Genomic DNA, 13,795 nt, shown 5'->3' on the forward strand with positions numbered 1-13,795 from the left:
ATAATACTGACCTCTATACGCATCCCAAACTCACGTGGATTGAGGGTATATGGAACTACTGCACCTTTCCCAAACAGGACTCTGTGTTTAAAAAATAAGTGACTGAGAGAGTACCCGTAATATGAGAAATTGTGACTCAAACACAAGCCAACCTTATGTTCAGACGTATATGATAAATCAGGGTGTGGTGGGGAATAGAGAAGGCTTCCCAGAGGTGGAGGCTTTGAGCTGACCTTGAAGGACGAGAACGCTTTTGGGATGGGTCAGGCACTCGAGGCAGAAGGCACCAGAGAAACTGAGCTGTGGGGGCTGGGGGCGGGCGGGGGCTTGTTCTCCCGGATACCCATCTTTCAATCACATATCTCCAGGCCAGCTTTGCCCCTTACTGGGAAATTTGGAGCACCTGTTTTCCACTCTCTGCGCCTCAATCTGCCTATCTGTGAAGTGGGGGTAATAACACATTTCATAAGGTCATAAAGGTTACAAGAGCATGGAAAGTAAAGCCGGAAAAAAAAAAAACTGGTTTGGAATTGGGTCTTCTTGGGCAAATCATTTCACCTCCTAAGCCTCAGTGTTCTGATCTGAAAAATGGAGCCCAATGAAGGCAGGGGTTAGCAAGCTTCATGCCCCACTGAGTGTGGTCTGGGTTCCTGCACAGGAGAGGTACCGAGATCTGTGGGCTGAATGAATGAATAAGGAATGCCTGTTACTCCCTCTGCCAGAGACACTGTCTCCAGCTCTTCCCCTGACGATTCTTTGCTGTGCATCGGATGGAGCTGACACGCCCCCAGGTTCTCCCTGAGCCCCGCAGAGTTACCCCATCAGTCTTGTTTTATTTTCCTCCTGGCTTTGATCATTATATTATGTGATCTTAATTGCTTGCTATTTCTGTCTTCACCACTAGACTAGCATGGCTTGTCTGTATCTACAGTGCCCGGCACAGCCTGTGGCACAGAGGATGTGCTCAATAAATATTTTAATGAATGAGCGAGTGAGTGAATTGATGAATGTATGTTCCCTCCTCCCAACCTCTGGACACTGTCTAGGTTTCTCCTACTTGTAGGCACGAGATCCCACCCCAACCCATCACCCTGGTTGAACTGTTTTCAAGCCCTTTACACTGTCCGAGTTGACCTTGTGCTTGTGTTTCCGTCCCGGACCTCCTCATCCCCCACCCCTACCCCCGCACCTTCAACATCCCGCATAGAAGCTCCGCAGGGCGAGGGCTTGGCCCCCCTGTGGCCCAGCGCCTGGCACACGTAGGCCTTCTTACAGTGTTGCAATTAATGACAGAAAGGCCAGCAGGCTAACGAGTCTGGCATCCTGAGGGCACCTAGATGCCCAGCGCGCCTTCCTGCCCCGGGCGCGGGAGCCGCGAGGGCGGGAGGCTCGGCCGTTCCCCTCCCGCCTCCCGGTGCAAACTTTCAAAAGATGCTGCGGCCGCGGCCCCGCCCCTCTCCGCGTGGTTGGAGGCAGCGGGAGGCGGGGGCGGAGCCGGCAGGCCCCGGCCGGTGGCTCCGCCTCCTCCTCCCGCCGCTGCTTTCCTCACCGCACCCTCCCCAGCTGCAGCCCGCCGGCTCGCCAGTGCAGCCGCGATGCCCCGGAGCCCGAGCCCGACCCCGGCCCGGGTTCCCGGCCCACCGCGTATTTAGCCTCCGTGCGTCCCGAGCGCGCCACCGCCAACGCCGCGCCCCGACGCAGCTATGGGCAACACTGTGCACAGGACCCTGCCAGGTACGCCGGGGAGCCCCTCCCGGGAGTCGGGCGCTGGGGTTCTTCTCTCCTCGGGGGACCCTCTGGGTGACTTCCGGAGAGCCACCCCACCTACCCTTGGAGCCCTCGGCGGGCGCGGCGGGCTGGAATCTCTGGTGCTTCCCGACTCCCGGCTCAGCGCGCGCGGAGCGGCTGAGCTTTGCGCTCTGGGAGGGCGGGTACCGCGTCCTGGTTACCTTGGGGACCCCGGTGCTCTTTCTCCCGGCTTTGGCCAGATGCGCGAAGGGGCCGTTGGGACGATGCTGCGCGACCCCTTGCCTTTGTTCCAGCCCAAGGGCGCTGATGAAGGAGCCCGGGGCGCTCCAGGGGGGTGAATGGAACCAGGCTCCGCAGGGCTTCCGACGGCCAAAAGCCGCCCGATGTGCCGAGACTGCAGCGGCTGAGAGTTGGGGGGGGGGGTGCTCGCAGGGGTACCTCAGTTACCAGCCACTCAGCGCCCCCGCGGTACATGCTGCCTTGGTTTGGCCACGTTCCCACGCGCACCCTGGCTGCGCCCCCCTCTGGTGTCTGCTCAGCTGGGAGCTCTCTAGCCCCTTGCAGTCGCCGCTGTCGAGCGCATCGCCCCCTAGTTAACACCGCCCCAGAATTTCCGGAGCCAGAGTAAGGGGATCCAGAGCTGGAAGGAGGTGGGGGTGTGAAGACAGAGAGGCCTTGCTAGAAAATACCTGATAATTGTGGGAATAGATCAGCGCTGCTCAAAGGCTTGGAGGCTCAGTGTCTGGCACTTTGCCTACCCCAGCGCGATATGCAAAGAAGCTTCACAGTAAAGGTGTGTATTCCAATTTTATAATGAAGAAATTGAGTTTCAGTGGAGGCGAAATGACACACCCAAGGCCATGTTGCTAGTGGGGAGGGGGTCTGGATTGGGACCTATGTCTGTCTGCCCACCCTCCTCCCTGCCAAGTCTTTAGAATAAATCTTTATTTTGCCTTAAGGCTGGGCATTTGTAGCAGCCTTTAGGCAGAAGGTGAGAGACACATATGTGAGGTTTTAGGAGGAGAGGGAGGTATCACCTCCTCTATGCTCTAACAGTCCCATATAGCTCTCTCCTTCATAATTACATATCAAAAAATAATTATTTCTTCCCCTGGAAGGGATTGAAATGGACGGTGCTGAGCCCCACATTCCCAAGGCCTGCTTATAGGAGAGGAGCCCCTCCTTCTGCTTTATAAGCCCCTGGGCAGCTTTCAGGCCACTGCACACAGAATTTACCAAATCCCCTGAGAGGTGAAGTCACCAGCAGAGCGTCACCAGTTAATCAGTGGCAGAGGTGGGATTCGAATCCAGGTCCTCTTACCTGAGAGTGGCCACGCCTCCTATGGCCAGGGCTACTGACGGCATGGGGATGGGAATGGGATGGGGAGAGCCCGCCACCCAGTCTGGAGGTGTCCAGGGATATTGGCAAATAGAGCAGCAGATGTCCTCCCAGCCACAAAGACATGAGCCCCTTTGTGGGATTTCTTAATTAAGAAATGTTTATGCTGTTCTAGTAGAAAAGCCATTCTGCCACCTGTGGGTCAGCCTTGGGGTAGATGAAGGGACAGAGGCATGCCAGGCGGGCTAAATATAGCTGGATATTTATGTAGTCTCCATCCCACTCGGCCCTCTCTCTGTGGACAGGGCCACCCCGCGCTGGGAGCCTGGGGTTAAGGTCGGTTACTCACGGCAGTAGCTAATCATGGAAAATTCAAGCTCCACTGGTGCTGAAGCTTGCATTGAGTTTGAGGAAGGAGATGGAACTGGCATTCCTGTGCCACATCAGGCTGTAGGTGCCAAAAACATGAAGAAACATTTATTGTTTTCTGACCTGCCCGTAATTAGTTTCTCACACACATTGTGCTGTTTTTTGCACCTCTGTGCTCAGTACGTGATGCTCCCGACACCTGGAATATCCTTTCAGTGTCTAGTCCATCTCTCAAAACCCAGCTCAGTTGTCACCTCCTCCAGGAAGCTTTCCCTGACCACCCACACCTTTGCTCTGCCACCTAAATACCTTCTTGTCTCTGCTTGTTCATCAGACCACTTTGCATTGTCATCACCCGTCTCTACTACTCGCCTTGGGGCTGCCTGAGGACAGAGCCCACGTCTTGATCATCTTGTATCCCTGATTGCCCAGCTCAGAGCCTGGTGCCTGGCGGGAGCCCAAAAATTGGCGGTGGAGCTCACATGTTGCCTGCATCTTAGGCTGAAAGAACACTTGGCTCAGTGTTGCCCTGTAGAAATCCTTGTGCTTTCATTCTCAGGAAAAGGACACATGCGTGGGGTTCCTTCTACGGGACTTGAAATAGAGAGCTGGCATTTGCCAAGCACCTGGATTCCATGCCAGGCTTCCTGCATATGTGGCTTCATTTATATGCCAAGCATGCTTCTCCTTAAGGCTTCCGCACTTGCTGATCCCTCTGCCTGGAACATCCTTACCCCAGATCTCCACATGGTTTCCCCCTGCTTCTTTCACGCGACTCCTGCCATTGCCCCTGCCCCCATCGTCTCCCACTCCCTCTCCCCTGCTTTGTGTTTTTTCTTAGCATGGCTCACCATGTGCCATGCTGTACATGTAGTTAGCTGTTTATCGTCTGTCTCCCCAGGGAGGATTTTGCCTGTTTTATTCACTGGGGTATATTCAGCATCCGGAGCAGTGGCTGGGACATAGGAGATGTTCAGTAAATATTTGCTGAATGAATGAATTTAGTTCTTGCAACAGCTCTGCAAGGTAGGGATTATCATCTCCATTTTACAGATAAGGAAACCAAGTCTCAGAGAGGTAAAATGACTCATCCCATTTCACATGGGTCAACCAGTTGGCAGAACCAGGATTGAATCCAGGTTTATTTAGCTCCAAAGTCCTGCAGTCTTCCCCCGACATCCATGGTTCAGACACCATTTATTGGGTGCCCCAGAGTACACCTGGCATGCTGTTGTATACAGTAAGGAAATGCCCCCAGAAAAGAATGTCTTTTGTGATCGGTTGAGGGAAAGCCCCTTGGTGGTCCTCACAAAGGGCATCAGCAATTCAGATCAATGGCCCATAAACAAGTGTGCAGGGTTCAGCATGGGAATTTGCACTTGCTATGCTCTTACTGTGTGCATTACCCATTCCCTTTCTGGTTGCAGTTCAGACCTGCAAAATAAGGTGCCATTCTCCTCCATTTTACAGGTGAGGAGACTGAGGCACAGAGAGGTTGAGACACCTGCCCCAACTCACACAGTAAGGCAGTGGTAAAGCTGGGCTTAGCAGACCCAGGTCTGTCTTGTTTGTGATATACTACATGGTCCTTTTTTCTGCACTCCTTTAGCCTTAATCTGGGTTTTGCAAAGCAAAGAAAGAAAAGTGTAAACATGCGTGGGGTGGGGGGGGAGAGGAGGGCACAATTCCAGCAGGGAGGGGGATGGGAGGAGGAACTCTCCCCCTTCTCCCACCAGCACGTTTCAATCCCTTCCCTCCACACGCCTCTGGGGCTCACCCGTAGTTCTGGTTGGAGAAGAGTCTGAATTCAAACTGTCGGTTGGGTTTAATCATTAAGTCAGTCCATGCTTGACCAAGTCAATGGCCCTTTCTAGTGTTAGTTCAGTGAGTGGTATCCTGGAGCTCTGGAGTGAGGGAAGCGTGTTGACCCTGATCTGTGCCAAGCCCTGAGTCAAGGGCTTTACCCACATTACCTGTTTCAGATCCTCATAACAACGCTTTAGAGGGGCTATATTTATCCCCATCTTACAGGGAGGCAGATGGAAGCTTGGAGAGGTAAAGGACAAAGGCTCACCGGTATAGGGGGAGAACCAATCTCCCTAACCTAGATGGTCAGTCTGCAAATGCTACGTCCAGACCGGAAGCATCTGCTCCTACTGGGCCACTCAGGTGCCCTCCCTGTAGAGCCTCTTTCTTTATTTGACCTGAATACGGAACCGTGTGGCTACTGGGCCTACATGGGTCAGATCTGCTGCCCTCTGGCAGTGGGCGGTGATGCTCTGAGGGCCCGGCAGCCACTCTTTTCCCTGGATCTGTACCGTCTCAGCTCTAGGGAGGACAGCAGCCTTTGTCACTCTCACAGCCATCACGGCGGCTGCACGGATGACCCAACCAGGGACGTTCCCCTCTCTCTGCACGGCTCTTCCTCCTTTACCCAGTCACAATGTAAAGTTAGGTTGGGCTTGCCCGTCTTATCTGGCCCCATCTGCCTCTCTCCCACTGGGTCATGAAGAATCACTTTATAACCTCCCAGTTGAGCTAGAGGCCTGAGCCTGAGCCTCTCAAAGTGACAGTGGTTCGTCCAACAGCCCTGAAACCTACCAGGCTGTCAACACATGGTCAGGGGCCCTGACTAGTCAAGGTTCCTTGGTGAGGGCCTGCGAGGATGCTGGGGGCTGGCGTGGGCGTTGGGGGAAAGGATGGAGCAGTCTTATCCATCAGTGGAAGTGAGGAAGAGGAATGGGTCTGTCCAATGTATAGGAAACATGGGGAAGTTGCCTGTGGAGAATCTGGAGCCAGAAGGAACTGGGGCCTCCCTCTGTTTTTACCCTCTTATCCCACCTCTTCTCCCTTCCTTCTCTCTCTCGCCAGGCAGGAAAGGGGGGTAGGGAAGGCTTCCTGGGGGAGGCGACATCTGAAGGAAAGTCCAACTGCATGTCTGCCTTCCCCATTCGAATGTCATCTTTTTCTGCCTCTTCTGTAGCTCAGTTGCACCAAAGCCATCCTGATCTCCACTTAAGTGCCGTGTGCCCAGGCTGGGTGACCCTGGGGTGTGCCCTGCCCTGCGTTTTCCTGACTGTGCGCCTTCGTCCACTCATCTGACATCTGTCGGGCATGTGTCGTGTGCCAGCCCTGGGGTCCCGCCCTGCATGGGATGGACAGCCACAGGCAGGCCCCGCGGAGCCGGCCACTGGCGGGAGAGGGATAGAGTGCGCTAGTAGAGCAGGTCACGTGACTGGTTATAGCACTGCAGAGCGTAAGGCGCTGCTACCCTGTGCCTCAAAGAAGGAGGGGCCGATGTCCGACACCCCGAACAAGGCCTGGCCTTGTTGTCTGTCTACTGTGGGTCGTGCACGACCACCTTTAAAAAAAAAATCCTAAAGACATAGAATAGGATAAAAAATAAAATATCGAGTGCATTCACGTAGGAAGAGTATTTTGGCCTCAGAAACTTTGGCTTCAGTTGTGCACGTGTGCGTGCACCTGTGCGTGTTGCATGTCACAATGTCAAATGCATTTCTCTCCGTGGGTCACAGTGGTTAAGGGCTACGGTGAGCCCACTCACTGGTCTACAGCAGGAGGAGGTCTGGTGTCCGGGTCTAGACATGCATCTTGGAGTCAGGCTACCTGGGTTCAAATCTCAGCGCGGCCATTTCCCAGTGGAGTGATGTTGGGCAAGGACTCCTCTCTCTGTGCCTCGGTTTCCTCCCTGCAAGTGGGGAGGATTCGTAGCTCCCCGCAGTGGGTGGGAGTGAACATTAAACGGAACAGAGTGGGCGGAGGCTTTAGCACAATGTCCAGGGCAGTCACTGTCATGGTTATTGTTGCCACCGTGGACAGGAGAGGCCTCAGGCCTGCCCCTGGGGTCCCTAGATGGGGCTGGCTGACAAGTGCCCTTCACTTCCTGCCTTGAAAGCTCTGCCCCAGGTGACCACGAGCCCCGAGCTGAGGGGCTGGATTGGGTGTCATCCCTTTCATAGCACTGACAGCAGTTCCCAAGGGTTCCTTGAGCCCTGTCCAAGACACCTCATTTCTGAGGAGAAGAATCTGCCTGGCAGGTTGCATTTGCAGTTTGCATCGGCTCACCAAACTTCCAGGTCTAGTGGGAGAGACTAACGAGGACAGGGCAGTTTGGTAAGTGGGGGAGGGGAAGCCCAGGGGGCTGTGAGAGCCTAGAGGAGGATGCAGGGAAGGCTTCCTGGAGGAGGTCCTGTCCAGCTGAGACCGGAAAGCAGAGAAGTTAGCCACAAGGGAATGGGAAAGGCTGTTCAAGGCAGAGGGTTAGATGTGCAAAGGCCTGAGGGGAGGGAGAACGGGGCATGTGAAGGGGGAGCTGCAGAGTTCGGAGGTCCCAGTGCAAGTGGTGGTAGCAATATGAGGTCAAAGCGGTGGGTAGAGGTCAGGTCAGAGGAAGAGTGATTTCTTGCAGGCCGGCCTGCAGTCAGAAGACTTAGCTTTCTCAGATGCCACACTCCCCGCCAGGATGATGTGCTGTGTTTGCTGGGCTGGGCCGCAAAGGCTGTTTAATCTTCCCCATGGACAAGAAGAGTCAGCTCTGTCCTCTTTTGGACCAAAGGGCTTTCTGTACTTGGTGGTGCTCTATAAGGGCTTAAAATAGAAGCCCAGAAGCCAGGTGTGTGGTGAGAGCTTAAAGCAGAGAGGGAAGAGGAAGGGGCCCAGCGTGCGGTAGGTTGTGAGCGCCCACCTGGGGGGTGTAGCCAAGTGGTCAGAGCTGCAGCACGCCCGCCCCATGCCAGGCCCTTTTGCTGTTTCATCCCCTCTAAACCATCAGGACGAGCCTTCCAGAAGTAGTCTCCCACTTCACAGATGAGGAAACTGAGCTCAGAAGGGTCATGAGACCTGCCTTGGGTCAGGCAGCTAGGAAGTGGCAGAACAGAATTTGATCCCAAGCCTGCCTGACCCCAGAGCCCCTTCCCCCATCACTATGGGGCGCTGCCCCCTGGGGCTTCTTGGGGCTGCTGCCCCTTGGCCTCATCCTGAGCTCCTGAGTCCCCCCTCCCCACAAGCTGTCCTTCCTGCAGGGGCACCTTCTTACCTTCTCTGTCCTGGGAAGGTGAATCGCCTCTGTCCCCAGCAGCCAGGATGATGCTGCCCATAGAAAAGGTCCATCCACCAGCCCCGCTCACCTCGCCCCAGGCCTGGAGACTCTAACTAAAAAGGTGGAATCCTGCCCTGGAGGAGAAGGGGTGAACTGGAGCTCTGCACCCCTTCCTCCTGCCTGACTAGGGCTCAGGCTCCTGATGTGTCTGCCTGGTAAAAGCTGGCCCGTGCTCGGCCATCCCCACCCCCCACTGGCAGGTGTCACCACGCACCCACATCCTTTCCCCTGAGCCCGGCTGCTACCCGGAGCTCCAGGCAGCCCCTACCAGTCGGTCAGCAAGGGCCTGGGGCCAGGGTGAGCGCCCTTTGTCACCCTGCACCCAGGCTTTCCTGCAGGCCAGGAGCATCCTGTCCCCCTGGTGTGCTGTCATTGTTAACAGAGTTGGTAATGACACAGGCTGGGGGCCTCCATCCCTGGGTCTGAGTCTTAGCTCTGCCCCTTATTATCCAGACGAACGACTTGACCTCTCTAAGCTTTGATTCCCTTTTTTGCAGAAAGGAGATAGTGATGTTACGTCTCAGGCCTGCAAAGCCTCTGACAGATAGTGAGTGCTCACAGGGGGCACCTGTTATGATTATGTATTCACTAGACAAACAAGCCCCTGCCCGCTGCTGGGCCTGGTGCTCCCAAGGGAGACAGACACAAAAGTATAATAATAACCACTAGCTTGTATCACTCAGCCAGGCCGTGCCAGACACTGTTCTCAGCAGGTACCTGCATTTAGCCCTCAGGACAAGCCCTGTGAGAGAGCTACTATTTTTAGTCCCATGTAACTATTGAGAGAACAGAGAGGGAAAGTAGCTTGCCTAAGGGCACACAGCTTGGGTAGTCCAACATGATTCTCACTAGAAGGAAGCAGTGTTGATGTGGGATGGATGACTGCCAGGTCAAGACAGGGGGTCAGGTGGGGGGCATTTCACATTTGCCCTGGAAGCCTTCATAGTATTGAGCAGAAACCTGTGAGCATTTAGATCTGTCTGGCAGATTTCTTTTTCAGATTTCTTTTCAGATTTCAAAACCACCACTTCTGAGGTGGTTTATCTCACATCCCACCTTTAGGCATGGTGGGGTAGGGCCACTCTCCCGGTGGCTTATGGGGACTCCAGCTGACATTCCCAAAGTCTGATGTGTAGATCTCCTTTCAACCCCCTTTCAAGGCAGGCCAGGGGACGACTGATGTCCTGAGAGTTTTCTGGAGAGCAAAGCAAGGGCCACGTCAGCCCCAGAGGAGCAAAGGATCCCCAGCAACATAGCCTGGGGACCCTTGGGACCTGAGAGCTGCCTGCAGATCCATGAGGCAGGGGAGCAGACTTGATAGGGAAGGGTACTGTGGACCGAACACAGACATGACCAGACGTGTGTGGACACCACATGAGATTTCAGCTCAGTCAAAGGAAGAACTTTCTAACTGTGGAAGCTATCTGGAAGTGGAATGAGGGCAGTGGGGGAGAAAGTACCCTTTGCCAGAGTGGCATGGGTGTTTAGCCCAATTGGGACTTGACGTGGACATTGTAGAGGCAACTAGAGCGTCAGATGGATCCGGGATGAATTGTCCATTAAGGTGCCTTTTGATCCCGGGGTCTTAATAAGAAGTGCTAGCCAGTGTTCATCTGCTGAACGCGTGGAGGGCCCTTCATAATCTCACTTTTCTAATCCCCCTGCCAGTTCTGCATGTTGGGAGGCTTTAGCCCCATTTTACAGATCAGGAAACTGAGGCACAGAAAGATGAAGCCACCTGCCCCCTTCTGGGTCTGTTCCCTCCCCTGTGACCTCCCAGCCTCAGCAATTTTCCACACTTAGCAGCAGGTACTTCTGAGCAGCAGCCATTCTTGGATATCAGTGCCAGCTCGCTCTCCTCCCTTCTCCTTCATTCTCCTTATTACCAGGACTCAGGGCAGCTCAGAGCTGGCCTCTTGTATCACCTCTGGGCAGAGGGGAGAGAGTTCTTTAATGAGTAAACCATCTGGAGATACGGGTGGGGGGGTGGTGTCCGGGGCAGTACTGGCAGTCGGCACAAGGCCCACAGCTATTAACAAGTGTGTTCTGTTTACATCCTCAACATTACCCATTGTTTACATCATAATTATATCCCTCAGGCGCGTGTTTTCTTTCCTTTTCCCCAAGGAGATGCCCACCCCTCTCATAAATTCCAAGAATGCTCAGACTCACCACGTCCCACCTCCCAGTTGGCAGATCAGGACTCTGAGGACAAGAGCCTTGCGAAGGGTCACCCAGAGATTACAGGTGGGGTCTTTGGCTGGAATCCCAGGAGAGATGGTGGAAAGAGCACTGGTTTTGGAGGTAGTCTCATGTTCAAACCTCAGTTCTCCTCTATGTAAGCTAAGTGACCCTGGGCAAGTCACTTCCCCTCTCTGAACCTTCATTTCCCATCTCTAGGATGGGGAGAATGACGGCGACCCCCCTCATGGGGTTGTGATGAGGAATAAATAGGCGACTCCATGAGAAGTCTGAGCCAACATGAGATGGGGACTCTTTAAATGGGCATGTCTCACCCTCTTTGCCAGAGGTGATGTTGGATTCCTTGAAGGCAAGGAATCCGTGCTCTTGAAATTGATGAAAAGGAGAGGAGCAATAGGACCAGATAGTCCTGCTGGGTCTCACCTCTCAAATCCCTGCAATAGATCCCTAAAGTACTTGCTGGCTGGCTAGGGAAGCAATTCCACATAATGGTTAAGTGTGTGCATGGCTTTGGATTCAGGTCTGAGTGAAATCCTGACCCAGCTGTTTGCCTGCACCATGACCTTGGGCCATGCCCTCCTCATCTGGGCCTAATGTCCTCATCTGGGGAATGGGTTCGTAAGGATGTAGAGAGGCCCCAGTGAGCCAACAACTCTCAGATCATCAGACCTTAGGACGTATGATGTGGAGATTCTTATCAGGACTCCTGAGTTTGCATTTCCAACATTCATCCTTTACTTCTTGGGTCAGGGGCAGAAGCCCATGCAGACTTCCTGCAGGCGTCCTCAGTCTATACTCACTGGCTTTTGGGAGCCCTCAGACATTTGGAGAAAGGCCAGTCTGACAGATGAGGGGGAGAGGAAAAAGAAAGCTGGATCTTTGGAGAAGGAAGGAGAGTGGGAGGGGCACCCTTGAGTCACTTCTCTGTGGGCCTCAAAGCCAAACATGGGAGGGAAGGAATCTACTTTAGTTGAGGACCTACTGTGTGCCAGACTCTGTTCCTTCCCTGTAGGGATAACTTCTACACTTTGCCCAAAGCACCCATCGCATCTTCTTCCTAGCCTTGGGAGCCAGGCTGGTATGGTTCGAATGCTAACTCCGCCACTTCCTGGCTGTGTGGCCTTGGGCAGCTCTCCCAGCCTATCTGAGCCTCCCTTCCTCACCAGCAGTGGGTCTGGTAGCAGTCACCTCCTTCGGCACTGTCAGGAGGATCCCAGGAAGTCTGGTGGGTGGAGGGCCAGCCCCAGGCTCCGGATGGCCCCCTGGGAGGTCTGCCTCTCTGATCATGCCCCACCTCCAATCCCCTTTTAAACCTTGGGGACATTAGGCTCTGGGGTTCCATCCCCCTGCTATAATCTGCCACTGCGTTCCTTTTCTTAGATGTTGCTTGCTGTTCATCCCAAGTTCTGCCAACCTGTGGCCTTTGAGTTGCTCGAAACAGGCTGATGGATGACATCCACCACCACACCTGCCCCTCTCTGAGACCAAGCCAGGGCCTCGCTCCACCTCTGTCCCAGAAGGTGGCTTATGCCTCTTGTACATAGCCTACTTTTTTCTCGTAGGTCAGGGGGTAAGCGAGAGACCTTGGGAGGAATGAGGCATGAAACAGGAAGGATGCAACCTTCAGTGTCAGACGGGACCAGATTCAAAAACAGGCACTGGCCTCACAGGCTGGGTGGTCTCTGGCCAGGACGTCCGCCTCTCTGGGCCTCAGTTTCTTCACTTGGAAGCCACCTGGCAGGGTGCGGCCATGAGTGAATGGGCCGTGTGGTGAGCCCCCGGCACACACGGGGAGTGCCACAGAGGTGGGCTCCCACCCCTCGGGGCCAGCAAACACCACCCAGCCATGGGGTTTGTGAAGAGCATTTCCTCAGCCCCAGAGGTGAGAACAGTTGGTGTTCTAGGAGAGTTTCCAGCTGCTTTTGAGCCTGAAAAGCAGGGCCAGTGGGCCTATTGTTTCAAAATTGGGACAGGGGCCCTGAAGGTGCCCACGTAGGGCTGAGGAGAGTGAACAGCCAGGCTTCTGGGCACCACCCAGGCTGGGGGAGTGGCTGCTATCAGGGCAAAGAGAAGGAGAAGGCTGGCCCATCAGCTGGCTTAGCAGGCAGCTGCCAGCAGCTACCTGGAGGAGAGGCAGGTGCCAAGGGACAGGACTGTACCAGCGGTTAGAAGCTGCGTTTGAAACCTGGACTGGTTTTCCCGCTCCAGCTGTGCCGGATCATTTTGACAGGCAGGGAAGAAAGGAACGGGCAGTTTCTATGGGAAGACCCAGGACTGAATCTCATTTTTCAGAGAGACGGATCCTCAGAGGCTCTTTCCCTTCTCTGAACCCTTCAGTGGCCCCCAGAGCCTTCTTGAGGACCTTAACCTCCTCTGCTAGGCCTTTAAGACCCTTTGTGTTGCAGCTCCTGACTCCCTCTCCACCCTCCCCTTTCCCTCCTACGCTCTCTTCCCTGCAGTTCCCCAAGCGCACTTCGCGTGTTCTCGCCTCCAGGCCTTTGCCTGTGCTGTTCCCTCTGCCTGAAACACGGTTCCCCACCCCTTATCATGCCCCACCCCCAGGCATTTCTTCCTCAGACTGCAGAGTGGCCCCTCTGAGAAGCATCCCCATGGCCCCAGCCCTCCGTGCTGACCACCCTGTGCAGTCATGGTGTCTTGTGTCCATGCCCCCTGCTGGTCTCGCAGCTCTGGGGTCAGGGACTGTGTGTGACTCGTCAGTGCGTGCGTCCCTGCAGCCAGTGCGGCCCTGGCATGGAGCAGATGCTCCTTAAATGTCAGATGAAGGAGGAAGTGAGGTACTTGAAAAAGAATGAGGGCACGTTCCCCCCCACCCTCTGCAGCAGTGGGGTCCTAACCCTGGGAGCCGGCGCTTCTGAAGTTGGAGCTTCCTGGGTCCCTTTATCAAGAAGAGACCTCGACCGAGGGGCCCAGCAGAGGGTCGGAGCCGGCTTGGGAATCCCGACTCTGCTGAACACGCTTGGAAGGGGCGTTGGGATGACCTCACTCCCTGGGAACTC

At 54.8% G+C, this 13,795-nt stretch overlaps 1 protein-coding gene across 1 annotated transcript in view; it reads left to right on the plus strand.

Annotated features, from left to right (window-relative positions):
* The first annotated feature begins 1,562 nt into the window (after positions 1 to 1,562).
* The window catches only part of NEURL1B (neuralized E3 ubiquitin protein ligase 1B), a 40,361-nt gene continuing 28,128 nt past the window's right edge, over positions 1,563 to 13,795 (plus strand). Inside the window, exon 1 of the mRNA XM_060144205.1 lies at positions 1,563 to 1,734. Coding sequence (XP_060000188.1) covers positions 1,704 to 1,734 — 31 coding nt within the window. The 5' untranslated portion in view covers positions 1,563 to 1,703. The remainder of the gene's footprint in view (positions 1,735 to 13,795) is intronic.

Source organism: Lagenorhynchus albirostris, chromosome 3, assembly GCF_949774975.1.
Source record: "Lagenorhynchus albirostris chromosome 3, mLagAlb1.1, whole genome shotgun sequence".
Classification (NCBI taxonomy): Eukaryota; Metazoa; Chordata; class Mammalia; order Artiodactyla; family Delphinidae; genus Lagenorhynchus; species Lagenorhynchus albirostris.